This window comes from Zootoca vivipara, chromosome Z2, assembly GCF_965207765.1.
Source record: "Zootoca vivipara chromosome Z2, rZooViv2.hap1.1, whole genome shotgun sequence".
NCBI lineage: Eukaryota > Metazoa > Chordata > Lepidosauria > Squamata > Lacertidae > Zootoca > Zootoca vivipara.
In genome coordinates, this window is record NC_142585.1 from 31,826,252 (window position 1) to 31,853,400 (window position 27,149).

Genomic DNA, 27,149 nt, shown 5'->3' on the forward strand with positions numbered 1-27,149 from the left:
CTGGACACTTTGAGAAATAGGATGCAGAGGCAGGTGGCTTTTGTAGGGTCTGATGTGTTAGGATGATGGAAGGGCACAGCCAAGGGTTGCATGGACCCTGTAGGGACAAGCAGGATGGTTAAAGTAAGACAGGTTGGGGATAGCAGAGAAAATAATTATTTGGGATGAGCCCCAGTGCCATAATGGGTCAGTGTGTCTGCCTGTTAACCAGAAGGTGGTGCTTTGACAGCTATGGGACAGCTATGGGCAGGATTTCTGCATTGCAGGGAGTTAGACTAGGTGACCAAGGTCCTTTCCAACTCTACAAATCTATAATTATGTGTACAGTGGTACCTCTACTTACAAATTTAATGCGTTCCGAACACACATTCGTAAGTCGAAAAAAAATGGAAGTCAAATCCCATAGAAATGCATTGGGAGAAAAAAATCGTAAGTCGAAGCAACCCTATCTAAAAATTCGTAAGTAGAAAAAATCCTATCTAAACTGCATCCAAGATGGCGGACGGAGGTCCGTTCGTAAGTAGAAACATTCGTAAGTAGAGTTATTCGTAAGTAGAGGTACCACTGTAATCCTTTCCTCTTCCATGAGGGTTTCCATATGGAATGAAACAAACTCACCACAGTTGTTACGAGAGTTGTAGGTTTCCTCTGAAAGTTTTTGTTCACTGTGGGAAAATAGTTTCTGGACATCTCCACTGTTTCACTTTCCTCCTTGAGGAAATACATCTAGGAAGAATAAAATGTACTTATTTTTCCCTAGTGAGGGAACATTAGATTGGATGTGCCTGAGCTTGATCACTACAGTGTGCTTAGGGCTTTTCACTATATTTTGTATTCCAAGATTTTCTACCTGTGCTATTCTTGATGCTGCATGGAAAAACACATGAACAACACATGAATTTGACCTTTGGAGTTTGTAAGTAAAGCTTTTAAAATCACTAATGGTCTGTTCATTGTGAGGGGGGTAGAAACCAGAGAAGCACTTTAAGTGGACTAAATGGGATGTTTAAAAGGTCTAAGTCTATATTCCTCAAGCTTCACCGTGTTGCATAATTCTGTGATTTAAAATGCTGCTGGAAGCTCTCTCTTGCTGGGGCGTGTGTTTAGCCCTATGCTTTGGATCTACGGATCCAGCCAATTATTTTATTAATTACCCCACTTGGGTGATCTATATGTCTATTTCCCCCCATAACCTCTTTCTTCTAAGAAAGAAGTTGCAAACACTACAATCTTTCCTCTGAGGGGAGTCGCTCCACTCCTTTGATAATCTTGGTTGCCCTTTTCTGAACCTTTTCAGGGTAGTTATTTGTACTGTGGTTACTTGACGTATTTATTATTCCTTTTATTTTTATTACATAATATTGATACATTGCTTGATTGTTTAAAAATACTTCAAAGCCGTTTACAAAAAGATAAAGCCAGAAAATCCAGAAAAAAAATGACAAAGGTACTTTAGAACATGCAAAAAGTTAAAATATAAAAACAGGTTAAAATTCATACAGCCTTAGCTGTACTTTTTGCAGCATATGTCAAAAGCATTTTTTGTTTAAACCAGCCTGTGCAGGTGGTTTTCTCTCCCATCCTTATGAATGAGTGGGAAGCTAAATTGACACTAGAGCACTCTATGATTCTATGATATCAAGAGGCCGGGAGTTCCAAAGTGTAGGCGTTGCCATACTAAGCAACCCCATTCTTACAAACGCAGTATTGGGGATGATGATGTGCACTCATCGACCTTTGCCATAATCATTACTAACTCCAAAATGACAAACACCTGTACTGCTGAATACATTTTTTATTATTCTGGACCCAGTTTCTCTTATTGAAAATAAATAAAAATATACCACCCCCACCCCAAAATAGTGTGGTGTGTGAACAGTCAAAGGTTTTGCAAAACAAAGGGCCTTTTTTGCTTGACAGTTCAGTTGCCTGCCTGCCTGTCCTTGCCTCTCTCCTGCCGCCCTCCCCACACTCTATGCCCCACCACATGGCTCTGTCCTCGGCACCAGAACAAGGCAGCCCCTGATGGCATCTGTGCTAGTCAAGGTCCCAGGAGAGGCCGGCGTCCCAGGAGGTGTTGGCCACAGCTCGGCAAATCTCTCCGCTCCATTAGGCACCAAATTGTGACATTAATTCTAACGGCTCTGTGGAGATGTAGCTGTCAGGAGTGATTTACTCCCCTCCAGATGACAGGGGGACATTTACAAGCCTTCCTGTGAGGCGGGGCAGGTGGCCTCGGGTTGTATTCATGCATCCCAAGCTTGGTGGCGGCAGTAGCAAGTAGGTGGAGGGTTTAATCCTCGGGAGGGGGGCTGCCAAAATGAGTGGGCTTGAGTGCCCTTGAATGATAACTGGATACAGAGGGGGAGAGTTGGTATTAAGGGCTCCCCATCAAAATAGCCCACATAAATCTCTGTGTATGTGTTTAAATGCAGCAAAGTTTTGGGTTTTTTGCGTGCTAGAGAGAGATCTTTTCAAATGTCCTTTATTACTGCCTCTGCTTACCGTAATTCTACATTCCAGTAACAAGAAAAGAATCAGCGGTGCCCAAAAGATGACCAAGAACATGCAAGGAAATTATAAACCAAGGAAAGTAAAAGAAACAATCAAACACATAGTTTGCTAACACTAGAGCTTGAAGACATCTAATGAAACTGAACGTTGTAAGATTTGGGACGGATAAAAAGAAACCCTTCTTCACACAGTGCAGAGTTAAACTGTGGAACTCACTCCCACAGGAGGTAGTGAGGGCCACCAAGTTGGATAGCTTTAAAAAAAGGACTGGGTAAATTCATTGAGAAGACTATTGAAGGCTACTAGCCGCAATGGCTATGCTCTGCCTCCACAGCAATGCTTCTGAATGTACCAGTTGCTGGAAACCACAGTTGGGGAGAGATACTGACAGTAGCAGAAGCTGTCCAGGGGTTCAGACAGGGGTCTCTCTGAGCCCCACCTGGAGATGCCAGTGTGGATTGAAGCTGGGATCTTCTGCTTGCAGGGCAGGTGCTCTGCAGCTGAGCTACGGCCCTTCCCCTGGCGTTAGATCTGCTTGGCACAGTGCTGCAGAAGCACAGAGATCACCTAAAAGTCATCCTGTGAGTTACACACAAGCTTTGTAACAAAGGTTGCTCGCTAATTCACACCCTGATCCCATGTTGTTTGTGATTCACCTGGTTGCCAGGTAGACGCAACCTGCCTGGAAACCTGCCGCACCTGCCTGGAAACTGTTTTGATGAGAGGATTGGGTTGGATTAGCAGCTCTTCATGCGACACGTCCTCTCCTGTTTTTCCCATTCTGTTTCCTTATGTTCACAAGGATCAGGTTTCCTACCACCTTGGCAATGAGAACGATGCAGGGTCAGGCTGCCCCAACATCTTTCTCTCTGCTGAAATAGAGAGCTTATGAGACTTAGGAGGCAAATGAGGAATTGTATTTATCCACAGGGTCATGAGGAGGTTTAGAGAAGGTTCATTTTCCATCCTGATGGAACCCAAGTGTGGCTAGTGGCACTGAAAGTGGCTTTATTGAGGGATTCCTCCATGGAAGGGGATCCCACAGGAATGGTCTTTGAGACCATCAAAGGAATGGGTCCTGGCTTCCAAAGACACCTCAGAAGGACATCAAAAGAGTCTTGTGGCTGAGGCCAGCATCCTGTCATCATAGTGGCCAATCTAGGAATCTAGATAGACTGCCTGAACCTGGAGGTTTCATACAGACACACTGGTCACACAGAAACCCATGGAAACCCCACAAGCAGACATGAGCACAAGAAAACACTGCCTTTCTGTAATTCCCAGCAACTGGTATTATTCAGATTTACTGCCTCCAACAGGGGAGGGAAAACATAGCCATTGTGGCAAGTAGCCACTACCACTGACCAGGCCTGGGCTGCCTTGACTTCAGACCCCTTCAGTCCACAGCCTGGGATGAAAAAACAGACACAGAAGACAGTAGGGGTCATTGGAGTGCCCCCCAACACTCCCCCCAATAGTGACCAGTAAGTGTGGGAGGTTTATGGGGTTAAAACCAGGAGAATATTTGAGCACATTGAGCATGAGGCCTCATTATTCTTTTGCTGACAAATTTATTGAAAGTCTTCACGGTATTTGGTCAGAGAGAAAGAGACAACAGACAGAACACATAACCAACAGGTAATATTCAGCATTACAGGTTATGATATACAGGAGTCTGCTTTGGAAAACACAGGGGTTCCTGGAAGAAGGGGGAGGGGGGATGCTTAGAAAACACCCCTTGCGTGTCCCTTGAGGGCTTTAAGATGGGTGCTTGGAAAGGGTCTGTCTCCAACGTACAGAAAGTCTTTGCCAGAGACTGTGTTAGGGAAGCTTTTGGCAATCAGGCAGCAAAGAAACGAATTCCTTTGCCATGACAGCCTCACAGAGGGGACTTTATCCCTAGCAAACTAATGAAATATGGACCTTGATTTGCAGTAAATGTTTAAGCTGCCATCCTGGATATACAGTACTCCGATGTACATACCCCATTGAGCTCAGACTTACTTCTGAGCAGACATGCATAGAACCTTAATTGACTCATTTGTTTGATTGCCCAGTTAAAAACCTTTTGCTCTCCAGTAAATAGGGCATATGCTTCTCTTCCCCCTTTAGAACTATGTTTCAAATCTTACACACAAATTAATGCAAGGGCCGGGTGGCTTCTTAAAGGACTAGCAACCTAATTATGCTATAAACTTTTACAGATAAAGCCCACAGTTTTATCTGCTGAAATGGATCACAATCCATCAGAGAGGATGCCACAATCTATTTGCCCTGCCTTTCCCTGACCAGTAAGATTGACTTCTGTTTTACATCTTTGGATCATCCAAATTTCTGTTTTATTCACCCTGCCATGCTTTTGCATGTTTTCATATTGATGAGTTGCTGGTTTGGGGCTGTGTGTTTTAATGAAATATTGTTCATTTTTAGATAGTTCACAGTGTCAGCTTTTTTAAAACATTCAAGGGTATTATAAATGCTTTTAAATACATTTATAAGCCTTTGAGGTGCCACGAGGCTTTTTGTTGCTGAAGGGAATAAAACCCTTACAACGAATTGACAGGAATTCCTTTGATCAGGGAATCAGCATCCCATCCCCCCATTTTATGTGGAATTGCAAGGAAATAGGAAGCCTGCAGGTGAAAAAAGGTAAAGGACCCCTGGACGGTTAAGTCCAGTAAAAGGCGACTATGGGTTTGCGGCACTCATCTCACTTTCAGGCTGAGGGAGCTGGTGTTTGTCCACAGCTTTCCGGGTCATGTGGCCAGCATGACCAACTACTTCTGGTATAACGGAACACCGTGACGGAAGCCAGAGCAAACGGAAACACCATTTACCTTCCCACTGTAGTGGTATCTATTTACAGTGGTACATCTACTTACGAATTTAATGCGTTCCGAACGCACATTCGTAAGTCGAAAAAAATTGTAAGTCGAATCCCATAGGAATGCATTGGGAGAAAAAAATCGTAAGTCAAAGCAACCCTATCTAAAAATTCGTAAGTCGAAAAAATCCTATCTAAACCGCATCCAAGATGGCGGACGGAGCTCCATTCATAAGTAGAAACATTCGTAAGTAGAGTTATTCGTAAGTAGAGGTACCACTGTATCTACTTGCACTGGCATGCTTTCGAACTGCTAGGTTGGCAGGAGCTGGGGTAAAGCAATGGGAGCTCACCCTGTCATGGGGATTCGAACCGCTGACCTTCTCATCGGCAAGCCCAAGAGGCTCAGTGGTTTAGACCACAGAGCTACCCACACCCCAAAACTGCAGGGAAATAGGAAGCCTGTGACAACAGAGGACTCACCCCCATTGGCCTCCAGCAACCACCTTCCCACCCAGTTGCCTACACTGCTTGGAGAGAAAGTAAAGAAGTGTGGGGAGATGTGTGGGGTGAGGTGTTTTCTTTCACCTTCTCTCCAATTAGGAAACATGGGTGGAGTGGAACAGAGAAGGCGAGGGATCACAGTTATTGCAGGGGGTTGGACTAGATGACCCTTGGGATCCCTTACAACTTCTATGATTCTGTGTCACCGCCATTCCTGGCAACTACGCCAGGCTCCCTGACAGTCCACAGAAGAACCACTTTTAAAAGGAGTAAATTGAAAAAGCACACAAACCCCATTTCCCACTCCAGGAGATGAATGACACATACAGACCACTGATCTCTATGAGCCTATGATAAAATGAGAACCGGTTCTGTAATTAATACACCTTATTCACAGCATGATGGAAATAATACAGCTAGTAGCCTACAAATTAGGGCCACCTTGGCCATTAAAGAAAAAGAAAGAAAGAACATTGCATCATTGGCGTTTGAAAACCTATGTCTTGGGTGCATGCATTTTTTATAATTAAAAAAAAAGGAAAAAACCCATTCTCCCTCCCTCTCTCTCTCTCTCTCATATTCTTTTAAGAGTCCTCTTAGAAGGGTATTTCCTCAAAATATCTCACCTCTTGGAAGTATTCACACACACACACACACACACTCCTTTCTTCTCACTGTGGAAAACTATTTTGAAGCTATGCAATTTTTTTAAGAGCTTCTGATGGGCCTGGGATGGCAGAAAGGTCAGTCCTTCCATTGAGACATGTATGGAGAACAGCATTATTTTAAAAAATAGAAACAAAACCAAAATCAACATCCCTCCCCAGACACACATATATCTTATGGAAAGCACAAGGTCTGTTAGGTGCTCAGCAGCACAGCACCCCGTGCAGAAGCTGCAACCATCCTTGGGGGAAATACAGTAACTTCCTGGCATTTCCCCATACCATTTGGTGCCATCAGTAGGGTTGTCTGGCCCTGTGGTTCAATGGCAAGTGGCCCAGCCCAGGAAGCACTTCCAGACTGTCAGTCAGGCCCAAAAGGCATCTTGGTCCATATATTTTTCTCACACACATGCCCCTAATATGGGACTAGTCCTGCAGTTGGGGCAGTGGATGTTGTAAGAGGATGTCCTCCATCATCTTTGCTGGCTGATCCCAACGCCAGTTGAAATAACATTGTCATTCCATTTTTAAAAAGTCTCAAGGGAGCGCGCACACCCTAGCCAGAAGTGATGGGCTCCGTCAAAACTGGGCATGATCCACTTCGTCCAGCCATGAGGCAGGACTCGCAGGGAAGTCTGGGTAGCCCCCGCTGCTCCCCGTGGAGAGGTCCGAGCCAGGTCCATTCCCTGCCAGCACCCTCATGGGCTGGGGCACGCCCTGTCCGCTCTGCCCCACCAGGCTGAGGCCACCATCAGGGTAAACCAGGCTGGACATCAAGGGCTGGTGGCCAGGCAGGGCCTGCAAAGGGCTGGTAGGGCGGAGGTCATGATACTGGTCTGGAACTGGGAGTCCACTGTGCTCCAGGGCAAAGCCTCCATTGCCCCCAGCCGGCCGCCCCAGGGCAGGAGAGTTCTCCCCAAGGCTCCCATAGACTCCGTTGGTGTGGCTGATCTCAGAAATAGATGGTTCATCTGGAAGAGAGGGGGAAAGAGAGAGCAGCTTTATTTTTATTTTATTTTATTTTATTTTTACTAGCTAAGAGGACTAGTGGTCAGGGATGATGGGAATTGTAGTCCAATACATCTGGAGGGCCAAAGTTTGGGGATGCCTGCTGTACAGTCATACCTCGGTCTGAGAACACTCTAGTTTGAGTACTTTCAGTTTAAGTACTCCGTGGACCTGGAAGTGTTCCATGGCGCGTGCATGCGCAGAAGCGATCTGCACAGTTCGCGCATGCGCAGAAGCACTCTATCAGCACTTCGCGCACACGTAAAAATGGCGCTCAGATTAAGTACTTTTCAGGGAGCAAATGGCTCTCCGGAACCAACTGAGTACTTACACTGAGGTATCACTGAATGGGAAGTTGTTGTTTTTTAAATGCTTAATGTTTTATTATTTTTATATATATGTTGGAAGCTGTCCAGAGTGGCTGAGGCAAACCAGCCAGATGAGTAGGGTATAAATAATAAAATTGTTATTAATATGAAATAGGGCGTCCCTATTTTCATTGAAGAAATGTTGAAGGGTATGCAATTCTACAATTCAATGTACCTGTGAAGGAGACCTCAGCGTCGCTGTCCGGGCCCTCTTCCTGGATGCTCTCCTTGTCGGATTTAGAGTTCCCTCTCGACCGCTTCATATTCCGGAAGTATTGCCCCCACCTCTGCCTTCCAGCGTCTTTCTTTAGCCGCTTCTCTTTCGCTCTCCGATTCTGGAACCAAACCTGAGGAGGTGGCCAGGAGAAGCTCTTAAATCTGCAACATTTAAGTGCTCCTGAGAAAGCCACTGGCATCCTGGGAGCTGCAATTCACCTCTCGCTGCAACATGGGCATTTCCGCAGAGATGTCCATCTCTCACTTATTTTTATTTTTCTGAGGGTTGAGCACTTGCTGCTCAAGCTCACATTTACAATATACAAAACCTCTGAAGTTGCGGGATTCTGTCACCACAGAAATGCTATTATATATAGTTTCCATCAGGTATAGGTATACCTGTGAGTTTAGGGCGGTATATAAATGTCATAAATAAGAATGAGAATAAGAATAAGACTAAATCCCAGCATATGAACTTGATTCTTTAGTGTAGCAGCAACTGCACTTTGGAACTCCCTGCCTCTTGATATTTTGGCACTTAGAAAGTTTTGTACATTTTCAAGTATTGTTACTTGATTTTATTGTTTTATCTTTTTGTAATCTGCCTTGAATGGTCTTTTTTAACAACCAGGTGGTTTATAAATTTTATAACATAAGCAAATAATATAATATATTGAAGATGCACCACTTTACCCTGGCCTTGTGACAGTAACTTGTTTTAAACTTTGGGGGGGAGTATTCAACTAAGTTTTATTCAGTGTAGATATGTTTGAATTAATGAAACTACCTTAGCCATGGTCATTCATTCCAATAGGTCTACTCTGAGAAAAACTTAGTTGAAAAAAGCCCTGTGTTTTTAAATTGCTGTAACCTTGTGGTGAAGGGCAGAGAAGACATTGAATAAATAAGTATTTATTTGCATTTCTACCTCCAATTAGCCATTTGTTACCTTAAGGTGTCCAAGCAGTTAATTTTTTATTAACAGTTAATTATCCAAGCAGATAAATATTTTTATTTATCACTTTTGCATTACAGTACAACAATTCAAAACATGCATGTAATGCAACAAATAGACAATATTTAACAGCACATTTAAATGCCAAATTGCTTTGATGAATTTATTGCTGTGTTTGCTTTATTTGCATGTTATTGCAATCTTTTGTTGTTCTTAATGCTATTGTGATTATTGTGCTTTGAGCTCAACATCCATTATTGGAAAAGCAAAACAAAAAATATCAAAGCAAAGCAAATATTTATATTAATAATTGTTTGTTTCATAAAAATTATACACCACTCAAATGTAAAAAAAAACCAACCAAGCAACCCCCAAAACAGTTTACAAGAAGATAAATCAATAAAATCAAGAAAAATCTGAAACATACAAATATACAAAAATAGATTAAAATCCACAACAACTTTCTAAGCATCTGGACCCCTTTGTCTTAACGAGAATGTTTTTAGCAACTAAGCAGTTTTTAGCAGCTGCCGAAAAGAGTACTGTACAGTGAAAGCACCTGCTTGCTTGATATCCAGAAGCAGGGAGTTCCAAAGCTACCACACTAAAAGACCAAATCCTTACAAATGTATAATGGGTATTATGTGCCAATTATGTGCCACCTATATTAGTGCCAATTCTGCTGATTGAAGCACTCAATAGGGTGTATGAGGGTAAGGCAATCTCATAGGTAAACTTGTCCCAAGTTGTTAAGGTTTTATATATACTAACACCTTGAACTTGGCTCAGCAGCAAATCAGCAACCATAGCAGATCTCTGAGCACAGCTGTTATATGCTGACAATGCATCAGTCCTGCCAGCAATTGTGCTTCAGCATTCTGCAGTGGCTGCAGCCTACAGTTAAAGCATAAGGGAAGCCCCACAAAGGGCTCAGTGCAGTAATCCAACCTTGAAGCAACCAGTGCATGAACTACTATGGCAATGCTTTCCCAGTTCAGGAATGGCTGCAGCTGTCGCAGTTGGGTGACAGTTGATATTAATAACATATCAGCAACTATTTTCCCAACCCAGCACAAACTCTTCTCTCTCTTTCTCTTTATTTAAACAGTTTATATACACTTAACTATAAAGGTCTCTAAGCAGTTTGCAAAGATGCAATTCCAGAATCAGTAAAAAAAAAAATACAATCAAGCATTAGTTAAAATGTTTGCTGGAAAATGCCTGCCCCCTCCCTTGCCCCACACACCCACCCTCAGGTGGGGTCACTCACCTGGACCACCCTCATATCCAGGCCAGTCTCGGAGGAAAGTTGCTCCCTCACATGTCGGGCTGGCTTGGGGGAATTGTTGTATGCATTTTTCAAGGTTTCCAGTTGTTTGGCTGTGATTGTCGTGCGGGGTCTCTTTGCTGTGGACTCCGCTTCTGCAAATGTCCCCAAGAGGAAAGGCATCAAAGATCCCAAAGCTCCAGGAACCACAAACCTATGACCCTAAATCAGCCCCCAGCCCATCCAATTCTCTGGATGGTGTTTGTTTATATTTTTAAGAATTCTTTATTGGTTTTTTTTCACATATCCAAAACAATACAAGCAAACATCTTTTCACCCCTAACCTTGTCTCCCTACCCTCCTCAGAAGAAAAGGTGTCTAGTAACTTTTACACGTGTGTGTGTCTGTGTGCGTGCGTGCACACTTTTCCATAAATTTCCAATAGGCAGTTGAAAGCCATATTCCTTAGACATTACAAATGAAATAAAGGCTGCCCAAACTTTTTAAAAGTCCTTTGTTATGTTGTTTTTCCTTCTTGTTCTAATTTTACACGTCTGGTTTTCTTCCAAATCTGAGCTGTCTGTTCAGTCCACATAGCTCTGGAAAGAGTTTGCCAATGCTTCATTTCTCTGGTCTCTTTTGAACTAATGGAATAAACAATTCAACATAAATGGGACTGAACTCTATAACAAATCCTGCATAGCAGGAGACTGGATGAGGTGACCTTTGGCATCCCTTCCAAATCTACAATTCTATGATTCAATTCTATGGAATCAATTTACAAATTGTACTGTTCATATTGTACTGTTGGAAAACCTGGCAACCTAAACATGTATTTTTTTTCCAGCAAAGGAGAGATAATTTGGGAATCCAAATATTTACACATGTAGTGAGATTTCAATACCAATAATCAGCCTCCATTAACCCAATAAAATAAACTTTTCCGAATCTTAACTCAAGCTGGATTTAGTTTAATCAAATAAATAGTTTTATTATAAAAGAGTATGTAAAAATACAAGCTCTGAGGCCTCTGACAAAATTTGAAAATTTATTAAACACAATGGATAGAGGCGGGGAAAGAGTTAATTTCAAAATGATACTCTTTATTGCTTAATGTAACTTACGGATCTATGGAACCCCTTCAAAAGATATGGGAACCAGATATCGGAACATAAATTCTTCTAATGGATTGGAATAAAATTTAGGAATCAACACCTCTAAAATCTGTTTCCAATTTTCTTAGGGAAACTGACCCAGTGACTCTGGCTCTGCCCATTTCCACCATATACCCCCTGACAGATTCCCCCTGATAGAATGTGGCCCTCAAAGAAAATACCTCACCCACCCCAGGTGTAAAGAGAGGTTGGAGAACTTCCAAAGCAGATAAAAACTCCATGTGACAATGAGTGTGCCAAGCCACTCCCTACTAGGGGAGGCAACCCCCTCAAAGTAAGCACTACTTTGTGACCATCTATAGTGAAAATGCTCCATAAATATTGGAGATGAAATAACAGGGAGCCTTCTGGGTGCAACCCACCTCTCTGCTTGGCTGTCTCGTAGTCTGCTTTGCAAACCAGGCGACTGTCCTCCATGAGGTAGAATTCGTCCCCTGTGGCCAGCTGCCGCTTGCAGACAACACAGGAGAAGCAGTGGAGGTGGTAAACGAAGTCCTGGGCTCTCCGCACAACCTGCGTTGGAGGAATCCCCTGTTGACAGGCCGCACATTTGGTCCCAAACCTCCTGTTTGGTCATTGAAAGGAACAAAGCTTTAGTTGTGATTCTTGCATGGCAGAGGGTTGGACTAGATGATTCTTGGTACCCCTTACAACTCTACAATCCTATGATTCTGTAAATTAATATGTTCTGATTCCTTCCTTGAAATTTTCCTTTCATTGCTGAAGAAACCATATTCCTGTTGTGGTCCAGGATCATTAGCCTTGCAGAGGGTTGGACTAGATCAGGCGTTTCCCAAACTTGTATCCCCAGCTGTTTTTGGACTACAAATCCCATCATCCATAGCTAGCAGGACCAGTGTTCAAGGATGATGGGAATAGTAGTTCAAAAATAGCTGGAGGCCCAAATTTGGGAAACACTGAATTAGGTAATCCTTGGGATCCCTTCCAATTCTATGGTTCTATGATGCAAAGAAAATGATCCCATGGTCAATTGGCAGCTCCTGGGTGTATTTATTATTTACTTATTTCATAAAATATTGTATGCTGCTCAATTGTAAAAATAAAAAATCTCAAAGTCATTTCACAAAAAAGATAAAGCATTAAAATGATCACTAAGAAAAATTAACAATAATGTAAGAAATTCAAAAAGTTAAAATAATAATAAAGACAAATTAAAACTCATCTTTAATTAAACAACTGCAGCAAAGTCTTTTGAAATAAATCAGCAGGGAGAAATTTTATCTCATAAAATTTATACATTGCTTGATAGTAAAAAAAAACAACCAAAAACCTCACAGCTGTTTCCAAAAAGAATGAAACAATAAAGTTACCAATAATAAGAATTAATAAGAATTTAAGACTTTTGAAAAGTTAAAATAACAATTGACTAAATTAAAACTCACACCAAGTGTCTGGAGAGGTTTGTCTAAACAAAAAAAAATGTTTTTAGCAGGTGCCAAAAAGAATACCCTGAAGAAGGTGCCTGCCTGATATCAATAGGCGGGGAGTTCCAAAGTGTAGGTGCTACCACACTGAAAGATTTGAGAACTTACAAATGGGGAATTTATTGTACAATTCTGCTGTTGAAGAGACCCAAGAGCATGCTGGGACACCTTCCCAAGAAATGGACACAGAGTGAAATCTGGAGTCAAGCGCACTCATCCCCCTGAAAGTCCATAATGCAAGTGCAAGTGGTACGGGGAGCTGGCTGTCTTTATTCATGCTGGGAGGGGAGTTCTGTCCATGCCCAAGCAAAGCCTGGTTGTTGCAGGTGGATCAGGCCAAAGGGGACGCATCTAGTCCAGCACCCTGTTCTCACAGCAGCCAAATGCCCCCAAGAACCTAGGAACTGAGATAGACTGCCTCTGGACCTGGAGGTTCCATAAGAACATAACAAGAGCCTGGCTGCTGAATTGGGCTGAAGGGAGTCTATGTCATACAGCATCCTGTCCTCACAGTGACCAACTAGATGCCCATTTTGGGAAGCCCACAAGCAGGACCCAAGCGCAACAGCAACTCTCCTGTTCCCCACCAGTGTTCAGGTAACCTGGCCACAATGAAGACAGGTGGCTGGACTAGACAGGCCACTGGCCTGATCCTGCACGGCTCTGCTGGTGTTCTTATGCCTCCAATGGACAACTCTTTCTTTTGCTTTTGCAGGATATGAATTGGCCTGAGTCCTACCTCCGGACAAGGCTTGCGGTTCTTTAGTTGTGATTCCTGCATTGTAGGGGCTTGAACCAGGTGGTCCTTAGGACGATCTCTTCCCCTTCTGTGATTCTTTGATTCTGTGACCTTATTTTGTTGCACAGGGGGTGGATCCCAACAGGGATCTCCCCTTAGGAAACGCACCCCCTTGTGGCCCATTTGATTCCCCCTCCTCCTCCACCCCCAGGACTCACTTAAAGAAGTCCTCCTTGCAGTAGACGCTCTCCCCGCGACTGAAGCACTTCTCCGCTAGCTGGACTTGACAATCACTGCACTTCAGGCACTTGCTGTGCCAGTGCCGGTCCAGCACCTTCAGGATGAAGCGGTCCACAATGTGCTGGTTGCACCCTGCGCATAGCGGGACCTCTGTCAGGGAGAAAGACACAGAGACACCTGTCAAGCCAGGTGTTTGCAACCTTGCAACAGGTTTGATGCAGCAGCAAAAATAGCTAATGCGATTTTAGGCCAGAGCAAGGGAAGGAATAGTACTGCTCCATTCTGCCCTGCTCAGACCTCACCTGGGGTCCAGTTTTGGGCACCACATTGCAGGGGGCTTAACTAGATGGCTTCTCGGATCCCCTCGGTGTAGGACGGAGTGTGAGAGGTGGGGGCACTGAATTTTTTTGCTTTGCACATGGTGCTGCTGAAATTTGAGAGCCCAAAGGCTGCCACTGGCCCCCTTCTAGAATGCTATGATCCTTTAGCTGTGATTCCTGCAGTGCAGGGGGCTGGACTAGATGGCCCTCATGGTCCCTCCTAATTCTGCAATGCTATGATCAATGATTTGAGAAAAAACAAAAAACAAACCATTTTTAAAGCATTCTAAAAGAAGTTTAAAATGTTCTCCCAGCCACTGATCTCAATGTTTCCAGAAACAAAGACTTTCCCTTCAAATTCAACGATTCTATGATCCCCAAAGGCCTTATGGCCGGTAAATACAGTAATAAATAAATTTTAAAAAATTAAAAACATAATAGAATATATCCCTTACAGGTGTTAAAAAGAAAACCTGGAGATTTTAGAGACATGCAGATTAGTTCGCTCAATTAAGTAATTGAGTGATTAATCTAGGCATCTCGCTCTCCCTTCAATTCTGCCTCTTGTACGCCCAGTTCTTCTTGAGCGGTCGCACAGTGCCTTGTGGATGGATGCCGGTGAGCCTTTTGAGGGGTGGGGGAGCGCAATATCTATCCTGCCCCCATTTCACTTCCACTGGGAAGCGAGCCGCTCATTGGCATCCCCAGGAACAGGGAGGTGGGGAAATAGAGAGAAATTGTTTGCTTAAGGCGCAAGCCGATCCTAAGGCACGGTGGCTCAGAAGCAAGGTAGCAGGATCATGGCCTTGGGAGCCGGGTCACCTGTTGCATTGCTCACTTTTACTGTGGCTTCCTCCGCCGCCCCCATTTGTCCTTTTTTTTAAAAAAAGTATTTGTTGATTTTCCTAGGGGCTAGTGAGCAGAGGAGGGGTCTTCCTCCGCCCTCCATTGGTGTGAACCCACCCACATCGCCTTCCTCCTCCACCACCGCCATCAAGTCCCATCAAGAAAACGAATCAAGTCCCATCAAAATCACCGCCAAAAATAGGAAAGCTAAATTATTGCTGTTCATTTTTTCTTACTGATAATTTTATGGTTTGTGTAAACTGCTTTGAGAGTGTGGGTGTGGGTGGGTGAGTTTTTAAACAATACAGCGGTGTATAAATTTTACGAAAGAAATATACGATAAGGATTCCCTCCCCCACCGCGCGCGCGCCCAGTCGCGGGCAGGGTGCGGAAACAAATCAAGGCTCAAAATGTGGTTTTAAAGCATCCAGCCCTGCCTCGTTTTTTCCTGGAACTTTCCTTGCTTTTCCTTCGCGTTTTGTTTCTTTTTTGTTTATTATTATTATTGTTATTATTATTATTATTATTATTATTATTATTATTATTATTATTATTATTATTTATTCTGTTGTTTGTTTATTTTCCACTCTGGAAATTTGGGTTTTGACGAGTTTCAAGTTCCTCCCCCGCCCCCCCTCTTTTTAAGGGAAGGCTGGTTTTCGTTTTCAGTCGCGGCACTCGTCGTATCCCCGAGAGTATTTTTGTGCGCGCTCCTGATTTATTTTAGATCCTTTCCTTGAACTTTTTCTGGCGAAAGACGTCAGCGCTTCAGATGCATTGCTTCTGACACAGAGGTTCGGGATTTTAGGACTCACCTTAAATTTAGGGTCGTGTGTTGTTTTAAAATTTTTTATAAAATACTGGGTTTTAGTGTTGCAACCCGCCCTGGGACCTTAGGGTGAAGGGCGGGCAATGAATAAATTCATGATGATGATTAATCTATTTGACGTTTATTGTTGTTTTAACCATCACAGTCGCATCAACCACAGGAATACACACACACACACTACAAAATGGAGGAACAGCTTCAACCGAAATATGCCTTTACATTAATTTATAGCAAAATAATATGAAAATGAATGAAAACTGTTGTTGTTGTTAATTCGCATTTACCTATATCTATAAAATTGAAAATAAATCCTGATAGCACTTTATTTAGAAAATTGTACAAAACACAGTGTATAATTTGAGGAGGGCGACAAAAAAGAAAGGTTTTGTCTTTCTTAGTTCAGGGAGACACTCAACTAAACATATAAAGTGTTGTTGTTGTTGTTGTTGTTGTGATGGGGAAGAGGATCCAAGCGCTTGAACCCAATCAAGTTTTTCCCCTCCTGGGCCGGAACTTGACTCCACCCTCCACCAAAAAAGCCGGAATGACTCGTTTGAGTGTCAATTTCTACACATGATTTCCTTTCTCTGGGTTCCAGACACGTTTTGTGAGAAGAGCAACCAACATCCAGGACGGGTCATTTCTTAATCTTTTCTCATGAAAAGCGACCACAAAGACTCTGTGATTGATTCCTGTACTGCTGAGGGCTGTACTAGATGGTTTTTTGGGGCCCCTTCCAACTCTACTATGATTCTACAGTATTAGTCTTCGCAAACGAAATAAATAAAAATACTTTCCAAAACAAAATAACCTTCCCCAAACGAAATTTTAAAATTCCCCAGGTTTAAAATAATAACAATTCTCCAGCTTGACCCTTACTAGGCTCAAGTCTCCGGGGGGTGGGGCTTGATTTCTTTTTACGGTTTTTAGTTCCCTTTTCGCCGGAGAGCAGCTGGAGAAAGGTTCAGGGGCGAAAAAGTCCCCGCCCCCAATCACAAGCCGATGCATTTACCAGGGTCGGGATAACAGTTGCATGGACCAGTAAGACTCTCAGGAACCCTTCCATTCCATCCTTTCTTTAAAAATATGTTATTAATATACAAAATAAACCACAATTAAATAGCATTAATAAATAGTTACCACCACCCTATTTTAGCTATTATTGGGATTTTTTTCTTTAAGAAGGCAGAAAACACTCCGGTCCAATATTTTCTCCGCTGCGACTAAAACAATCTTGTGTGTGCGACTGGCCGGTTGGAATTCACTCTCTATTTTACTTTTTAATAATAATGATAATGATAATAATAATAATAATAATAATTGAATTTTTGATGCCTTTGTAAATGCAAACACAACTCAAAATCGAATATCAAGAACATCCAGGGAGACATTTCTGTATATACTAAAACCCACTCAGTTTCGGAGAAGGTTACATTATATTATTTGCTGATTTCTGATTATTGATATTCATTGTTTCTCTTTCTTTATTATAGGAAGCAGCTGGCTATGGGAATAATAATAATACGGATTGATTGAACCAGACCATACTATATGATGAAGCAATAAAATCATGGCCAACAGCATGGAAATTATGGAGGGAAAATTGTCCCCTTTTTGCCTTTAGCTTTTAAGATAATTTTTCATTTCATTTCATATAATATAATATATACATTATACACAAACATATAATCAATCAATGAGTTTATTGTTCTAGCCAAAGGCCATGAGAAGTCCGTAGCAATATATTCATAAAATAATACAGAGGATACACCCATGATATAAACCAACATCCATTGTGTGAGATAAAAATCTGAAATAATTTCCCCCTGTTAAAGTGGTTCAGTTCTAGAGCTTATGTTGATAGTTTTTAGGCACCCGTTTCCCTTTTCAACCCGTTCTCCTCGTGTGTGTTCCTTTTGCGAAGTATAAGAGTCGTTTATATGATTTACATTAACCGTCCATCCAAGTGCGATTGTGCGCATATATATATATAGTGGGAAAGGTCCAATTCGGAGGACTTTCCAAATCTTCCTCCCTCGCAAGAAGTTTATTGGCGGCCCCGATCCACCGATCATTCTTTTCCCTCTCCCGCTCAGCCAACACCCCCAGCCCTAGCCCCTTTCCGATTTCCCCTTTCCGAGATGGACGGACAACTCTTTTCCGGACGTCTCTCCCCGCACCTCGCATCTGGAGGAGGGGGAGCAAATCCGAAGACAGAATTGGGGGCGCGATCCCTTTCCAACTCCTTCTACCCCGCATTGCCCGCAATATTTTATTTGGGTGGGGACTTGTCTCCCTTCAGATGAGCGCAGCGCCCCCCCCCATCTTACCTCTGCGGGCCAGGAGGGCGAGGAGCGTCTGTGTGCCGACGGGGGACTCCATCCTGCCGCACCTCCAAACTGGGCAAGACGGACGTAGGAGACTGGGGGCGGGGCGGTGAGGACAACTGCGGGACCCGCCCCTTTAAGGTGCGCGGTCGGGGGAAGCCCGGCCTGCCCGCTCACCTCCCCGCCCGCAGCTTCAGAACCACGGACAGCGACAGTGCAGCCGGGTACTGTTTTCTGAAGCAGCCGGCAGGAAAGCCGCTCTGAGTTTTGTTTTACAATCAACTTGTATACGTTTTACTAAATTTTACTAAATAAATAAAGGCCCGGGGGAAACATAAGGAACATACAATTAGCAGAGAACTAAAATGTTGTCTTAAAGGTTTCGAAAGAACTAATAAGAGGAGACTAAAATATTATCATCAATATTTCAAAATAAAAAGTCTTGGCTGCTGGGAGTTCCAGCCAAAGCGTTGCTTCCCTGAGTGAGTGCCTGAGTTGGTTTATTTGCTTCACGGTACACCGTGAAGGAGCCCCTTTGACGCAGAAGACCTAAGTATTCCTGACAGGTGGCCATCGAATCTCTGTTTTAAAACCTCCAACGAAGGAAGTTTACGGTTTGTTTTTTTTAAAGCGAGGGAACAACCTGCCATGCCATGGAGAAGCTGAGCTTTGGGCGTGTGGAAGATTCCTGTCTTCAAATTGGCTTGATCTGCATTCGTGTATTTCTTGTGAGCCGCCTTGAGACCCAGGTGGTCAGACGGATTAAAATATACATAAACCTTACCTTTAAACAAAAAAATAAAAAAATATAACAATAAAGGTTTTAGAAATCACTCAGTCACTCGATCAATCAATCAATCCTTTTTTGTTGCTGCTGAAAGAATCCATGTCCCTCTTCGTTGTCTTTCTATTATTTATTTATTAATTTCATATTTATTTCATACAATTTACACACTGCTTTGAGGGGGGAAACCTCAAAACAGTGTCCACAAAAGATGATTTGACTGAGAAAAATTTCGCAGCGAGAGTTTGAAACTAACACAGAATTAAAACGCTATAACAGGTTAACATTATTTCTGTTATTAATTATTAATTAAGCCTATATTATTTATTATATGTATATCCTGACTTTCCCTTAGGCTCCAGGTGGCCACAAATTAAAAGACAGAGAAAATACAAAAAGTTAAAAACATGCAAAAGAATACATATAAACCAGCCTGATTGTTTCATGGGGAAATGGACTTTTTGTGATGTTTTGGAACAACAATTTCAAACCTTATGCTGCTTTTAACCAGCTGTGACACGATTTCTTTATGTGCTTTATCTTTGGTTTATTATGTTTAATAATAAAAGAGAATGATAATAAAAACATGCAAAAGGTAATCACTGAAAAGGGAACTGAACTTTTCTGCATGCCCTTATTAAGCCTTTGCTCGGACTTTGCTCCCTTGGACGTGAGACCCGTTGACAGATAAAAGGCACTTTGCCAAAAGCCCCTGCCCCCGCACAACTTTCTGCAGCTAGAAATCCTGCCCTTTGGGCTCTATTACTCCCTGAGCTGCTGGTTTTCTAGTGGCAAGGGTCAGTTTTACCAGTGTTATAAATGCCCCGCCCCCACTGGCAGACCCCAAAAGGCGACTTTCTGCACCCTGGCAGGTCCTCAAAGGCACTAATTCCTGCATTGCAGGGGGTTAGGCTAGATTACCATTGGGGATCCCATCCAGCTCTGTAGTCCTATTACAGTACAGTACCTCCAAAGGTGATGGATTTTCCTTCCAAAGGAAACGCAGGAAGAAAAAGGAGCGCAAGGAACAGGTGCCCCCCCCCTACAAAAAAGGACGGCCCTTTGCTCGGGCTAGAGGCGTCTCCCACTGCCCATGGATCAATGGGTGGGGGTTGCCTGGGGAAATCAAGGCGAGAGCCCAATATCGATGGTGCACAGCAGGCAGGTGGGGTCGAGGAGTTCCCCAGAAGGAGAGTGAGGAAAACAGGCAGGAGAAGATGGATAGGGGTGTTCCTCTGGGAAGGGCCAGGGAGGCCGGACTCCGAAGGGACCTGGTCTTCGAAGGTCCCGGTTTGCCCCGAAGAGGTCCCGAAAGTCCAAGCCTGGGACGCTTTTCCCGTAAACAGAATCATAGAATTGTAGAGTCATAAGGTTTCCCCAAGGGCCATCTAGCCCAACTCCCTGCAACGCAAGAATCGCAACTAAAGCACCCCATGAATCAAACCAGCGTTCCGTAATTTTGCTTGGACTATGTAGATTGACGTCAGATCCTATCTGCATTTTGCAGAATATTGTGTAACCTTTTAAAAAAAAAAACTAAATACACATTATGTGTGCAATGCAAAATATAATTTATGTAACATAAACATTCTGCAAGTCTGCTTTGACGCCATGTGGGTGACAGCATGCAAGGACTATTGCTATTAATTATTCATTAATTTATTCACTTTATTTACCGCCTTTCATCAAGAGACCTCGGGGCGGCTTATAGCATAAGACAAAAAATACATTTTAAGATCAATTTCAGTTACTTTAAAAAGAATGTTGCTGTTTTACTTTTGAATGTATTAATTTTTCCTACCAATAAATTCATGGTTTTATTCTTCTCATAAACCACTTTGAGGCTTTTAAAGCATCAAGTGGGAAATAAAGATTATGAAATAAATAAGTGATAAAACTACATAGTTAGTTATTCAGTTTATATCCCACCCTTCCCCTGAAGGATATAAATTGAAAACTTAATTTATTATTATTATTATTATTATTATTATTATTATTATTTTGGGAATTTTTTTAAGGAAAGCGCTGCTGCTGCTCTCTCTCTCTCTCTCTCTCTCTCTGTGTGTGTGTGTGTGTGTGTGTGTCTCTGTGTGTGTGTGTGTGTGTGTTTAATTGTTTTTAATGATTGCTTTCCCTCCCTCTCTCTGTTTACACTGCATTTTGTTTGTTTCTCTTTTAACTGTGACCTACCTCAAGTTCCTCTCGGGGGGAAAGGCTATCAAAAGGGATATTATTATTATTATTAGTAGTAGTAGTAGTAGTAGTAGTAGTATGTTCGCCTCACTGCCAGGCCGATCCCAGCGTCTAAAAAGCGGCATCTCTCTCTCTCTCTCTCTCTCTGGCTTGCCTCATGAGCTAATCTCAGGTCCTTCATACTGTGTGTTGGCAATATGCAAAGTTATTTAAATTTAATTTGCTAATGGGTCGGAGGAAGGCAATTTAATCAGCTAAAAGGTTCCCCAGCTGGATGAGTTACTGCCCGTTATTCTCCAGCCTTTCCTTTTGGGGGTCCTTTTCCTCGAAGGCAGCATCCCACGACGGGTGGGGGAGAAAAGCACCACGACTCTCACCCAGGAAGAGCGAGCTGGCCCCACCCCCACCCCAAGAATTCACGACTGGCAGTGTGGAAGACACCCCTGTCCCTCTTTTGGATGATATGGGGAAAGGTGGCAAAGTGGGGAGGGGGGACGGACAGAGAACACTAGAATCATGTCGGGCTGGTAGAGACCTAAAGGTCATCTCCACCCCCTTGTCTCACAATGCAGGAATCTCAGCTAAAGCATCCTTGACAGATGACCATCAAACCTCTGCTTAAAAGTCTCCAATGAAGGGGAGTCCATCACCTTCCAAGGGATTTGGATGGCTTTTGCAGTCAGATTCTGTCCCCCACCAATGTTTATTGGAATCACCAGGCTGGGTGCTGAGAAATTCTGTTCAGCCCAAAAGCTTTCCAGTGCTATTCTGGGCCACCAGAAATCCACCATTCTTCTTTACCTTTTACCCACAGGGTGTTTGCAGCTCCATTCCTCTGATTGCAATCTGGTTAAACTTCGGGGGGGGGGTTAACTTGTACTCCACCCTGGAAGCTGTTGGTGAAGGGTGGGTAATAAGTCCTATAAAATCACATTGCATTGCATTGCATTGCACTGCACTGCACTGCATTATGTCCTACCTAAGACTATTTTCAACCTGCTGTAACAGGATTTATTTCCCTTTATCTTTGGTTTATTTTGTTTATTAATAAAATTAATATTTTTAAAAGCCCAAAAGGGGGTTATGGATGACTCACTCCTGAATTTCAAATATGTCTTTTTGACTTAGATTCAGCCAGACTTTAAAAAAAAATCATTCTCAGGACACGAAATTCACTGCCCCATTCCAGTTCCTTAGAGTAGAGTGTATTTAAACAAGAAGAAAAATTGAAGATGAGTAGCTGAGAGTCGTAAGTTATCAGAGAAGGCAAAAAATCCCAAAACCCAGAAATTAAACATGGAGAAATGGAGGGAACAAAAATCAATTGGATTTTTGTGGGGGAGGAAGTCTCAAGATGCCCCCAGAGGCAGATGACTGCCTTGAATGGGATGGCATCAGAGGTCATAGATCTGGCTGACACCCCTGTTTTCTTCCCTCAGCATTGGAAAAAAATACATTTGTGAAGGCCATTTAAAAGTATTACCTGTCTATTGGCAGGCCCCACTCAGCAGCCCAAAAACAAAGTCTGCTGGACCCTCGAATTCCACAGAGATTGCCAAAAGGATTTACTCTTCAGGAAGGACAAGGCCAGGAATTGTGCACTTTGATTCTGGCTGTCCATCCATCCATCCACATCCCATCTGGTGTAGAATTCTCATGCCTAAACGTACACAAAGATAATTGTGCTTAACCTAAGCTACCTTGCAGGGCTGGTGTGGAAATTCAATGAGGATTAGAACCCGGGAGATAACCAAGGTACAAATCCCCACTTGGGCATGAAGCTCACTGCGGGACATTGGGCTGTTTACTGGCTTCTCTCAGCCCAACCTACCTTCCTCATAAGGTGACCAAGGGTCTGGAAACCAAGCTTTATGAGGCTACGTCTCTCACATGGAAGATGGAGCAAGCTTGTTTCTTCCTGCTTCAAAGGGTAGGACCTGAACCAATGGCTTCAAGTTACAAGATAAGAGGAAGAATTTTCTGAGTGTAAACAATGGAACAGACTCCCCCAAGAGTTGGTGGACTTCCTTGGAGGTTTTTAATGAAAGGTTGAGATTCCTGCATTGCAGGGGGTTGGTCTAGATGACCCTCAGGGTCCTTCCAACTCTACATTTCTATGATTCTACTGTTCTGGGTACTCAGTGAGGACTAAAACCTTGGAGAGGCCAGGATTCAGATGAAGCTCAATGGGCCATGAAGCTCAATGGGTATGAACTTGGAGGTCTGTCACTGCCTTCTCTCAGCCTAAACTCCCTTGCAGTGTTGTTGTAGGGATTAAACCAGGCATAGGCAACTTGGCCCTCCAGATGTTTTGGGACTACAACTCCCTAGCTAGCAGGACCAGTGGTCAGAGATGATGGGAATTATAGCCTCAAACATCTGGAGGGCCGAGTTTGCCTATGCCTAGATTAAACGAAGAAAGGGAGAGAACCATGTATGCTGAATTGAGATCATTGGAGACAGAAAGGTTGGGGGGGGTAGAAAGGCAATAAATAAATGAATAGTGCAAAAGGGGGCAATACTTTTAAGTCATTTTAAAATTGTACTTTAATGCTGAAATCTGCCCTGGGCCCTTTGGGAGAAGGGCAGGTAATAAATAATAATAATTTCAATTCAATACGTTTATAGCATTAGGCAAAGGTATTGACAATTTCATTGTGATTTAGCAACCTACCAGCATAGCATTAATACTGTAGTGCAGAACATACAAAGAATCCTAGAATTGTAGAGTTGGAAGGGACCTCAGGGGTCATCTATTTATTTATTTTATTTTCTAAAATTTATACATCGCTTGATTGTAAAAAAAACTAACTAACTCAAATTGGTTTACAAAAGGATAAAACAAAAGAATCAAGAACAATTCACAACCATACATCAAAACATACAAAAACATAAAATACTAAATCCAATTTAAATTACTTCCATTCTCTAAGCATCTACAAACAAAGAATGTTTTTAGCAGTCACCAAAAAGAGTTCAGCAAAGGCACAGACTTCATATCAATAGGCTGGGAGTTCCAAAATACAGGTGCTGCCACACTAAATGATCAAGTTCTTACAAATTTGGAATGGGTATCATGTGGCTCAAACATTCTATGGTGTTTAAAACGTGTTTGTGGGTGGGGGGTTGGTTTGTTTTTGTTTGTTTTTTTATGTATTTTGTGTTCTCATTTAGTATTTTTATGTTGTGAACAACCCTGTGATCTTCAATGAAGGGCAGTATACAGTTAGTATTAGTAGTAATTCAACTGCTCAAAGTGGTTGAAAGGAAAGGTTGAGTAGGAAACTGGTCCCAAGTTGTTACGGGCTTTATATACTAACAGTAGCACCTTGAGTGCGTTGCAGAAATCAGTACTGAAGGAACCAATGCATGAACTACTGCGGGCAGCCTTTCCCGGTCCAAGCATAGCCGTGCAACCAGCTGCAGTTGGTAAAAAGCACTTCTGACAACTAAGGCTTCCTGAGCTTCCAGTGAATGACAGAGGTGGATTCAGAAGCACCCCCAAAGTGCAAACTTGCTCCTTCATGGGGAGTGCAAACCCACACACAGGAGAGGCAAATCACCCGTTTCTCGGACTCGGGACATCTAAGCCAACCTCCTGTAATGCAGGAATTGCAGACTTCCAAATAATAGTAATAGAGTAATAACAACAGTGACAAAAACACTTTAAAAAAAACCTCTTAATTTGAAAGACAAATAACAAATGAATAAAAAAGAATGTTTTTTTAAAAAAACAAAAAACAAATTCCTTGTGGTGCAAGCCTGACAAACTTTACTCTAAAGTAAGCCTCACAGAGTTAAGCGGATCTTACTCCTAGGAAAGCGAGTGCAGGGCTGAGGCTCCCAGACCCACCACCTCTGGGAATTGTCCCTATTTATTTCCTTGGTCCTATTTTATTTTATTTTATTTTTTATTTGGGGGTTTAACTTAGCGCCCAAAAAGTTTAACGGCACCCAATAGGGGTAACGTGTGTGTATTTCAAGGGATAAAAGGGCCGCCTGTTATATTATTATTATTATTATTATTATTATTATTATTATTATTTGTTATTATTATTTCTTTCTCTCTCCCCCCCCCAAAAGCACCCCCTAAGGAACAGGCAGGGAGGGCCTTTATGGAGGAGAGAAAAGCCCTAAGGCGCGAAAAATTGTCCTTCTTCTTTCTCCCCCCCCCTCCAAATTTGGTCTTATGTCCACACACAAAATAATTACACCCTCCCCCCAAAATCAGGCCCTCCATTTATTTATTTACTTCTTTATTTATAAAAATATTTATGATTGGCACAAAATATTTGAAGGACTCCTAACCTACATACCCCGCCACCCCGTCTATGTTTCTTCTTTCTTTCTTTCCTTCTTTTTACTCTTAAAAAGAATTTCGATTGCTTTGGTACCATCCGAATAGAAAAAGCGATGCGCCAAGAGGATTGGAGCGGGGGTCTCCCCAGACACTGCTCGATCCCCTGCCGGGGAGGATGAACTTTGGAAAAGGATTCCCTCCGTCGCTTCAGGACAACCCGCCCCCTCCAGCACCAAAAGAATATTTTTTAAAAAATGAATACACTGACATCCAGTAAATAAGGTCGCTGCAGAAAAAGGCGGAAGGAGATTAAAAGCCTCGAAAATTTCCTTACAAGAGATCAACCATAACTAGGAGGAGAAATCAATAATAGTTGTTACAATAGTAACGATGGTAGCAGTGATAGTCATAATAGTTGTAATAATTTGTAGTAGTGCAAAAGTAGTAATAGTAACAGTTGTAATAAAATCAGTACCAATAGTCCTAACAGTTCCGAATATAATAATAGCACCAAAAAGTAGCAACATCCTGACTTGGATCCCCGGCGCCTCCTGCGCTGCTCTGCCCGTCTCCAAAAAGCGACTTGAGGCACCTGCAGCCCCCACCTGCCCTCACCGGAGTGCGGAGCCCCCCAAGTTGTAGCAGCGTCTTCCTGGAGCTCCAACTTCCCATCCCCGCTAACACCGGTTGCCTTCACCTCCATAGATCTCCCCGCAAAGAGGACATCCCCGCAGACCTGCTGGACGCTGAGCGCTCTGCGGGTTTTTTCTTTCCTTCTCTTTCTTTAAAACCATTCCTTTCTTCCATTCTGCCTCCTTTTCTTTCAAAGTTCTTCTCAACCTTTCCTTCCTTAATTTATCTTTCCCCGTTTCTCTTTCCCCCCTTCGGACGCCCAGGCCAGATGGCCGCCCCAACGGCCAAGCCGCCTCCTCCGCGCGCCGCCGCCGCCCCGTCGGGTCCCCCTTACCTGCGTTCCGGCCGAAGGCGCAGGCCTCGGCGGGGGCCGCTTTCTCGGCCCGGGCTCGCTCCAAGAGCATCGTGCTGGGGCAGAAAGTGAGTCGAGGTTCCTGTTGGGGTTTCAGGGAATGGGAAAGGCACGCAAAGACACCCAACCCCAGAGGGAGCTCTGACTGCCAACCTGGAGCTCCGGGCGCTGCTGTTGCGGCTGCAGCGGGTCCTTTTTACATTCCCTCCGCGGAGCCCGGGCTGCGTCAGGTCGACCTCTGGCTATTCCCTGCGTTGCTGGGAACGGTTTGGGGTGGGGGAGAGGGAGGGGGTGACAGGACTAGCAGCAGCGAGGGATATCCCCTGGCAAAGCTTGTGGGCGTCACTTGAGCGGAGCCCCCTCCCCTCCCCAGGGGGCGCTCCTCCTCCTCTTCTCCCCACCTCCCCTCCCCCTTCCCGGGTTCACTTCCCATACCAAGAAGCATCCTTAACATAACAAAGCCCCCCAGAGCCGTTGGCAAGCCAGGCGAGGCGCCGGAGTTGTCCGCGGTGCTGAAGGGACGCCTGGCGGGCTTTTATCCACCTTCTCCTTCATCATCATCATCACCATCATTTAGGTTTCCACTATCTAGGACTCTGTCTGGAGGCGACCGGTCTAGACACCTCAATGAGGACTAGGGTCACG

General features: G+C 43.4%; 1 protein-coding gene across 1 annotated transcript; it reads right to left on the reverse strand.

Annotated features, from left to right (window-relative positions):
* Positions 1-7,086: 7,086 nt before the first annotated feature.
* On the reverse strand, positions 7,087-26,556 carry LHX3 (LIM homeobox 3). Its single transcript, XM_088665423.1, has 6 exons — positions 26,487-26,556; positions 13,899-14,070; positions 11,859-12,061; positions 10,325-10,476; positions 8,059-8,230; positions 7,087-7,478 (listed from the first exon to the last, which is right to left on the reverse strand). The coding sequence occupies exons 1-6, from the start codon at positions 26,554-26,556 to the stop codon at positions 7,087-7,089; spliced, it is 1,161 nt and encodes a 386-aa protein (XP_088521549.1).
* Between the last annotated feature and the right edge of the window lie 593 nt (positions 26,557-27,149).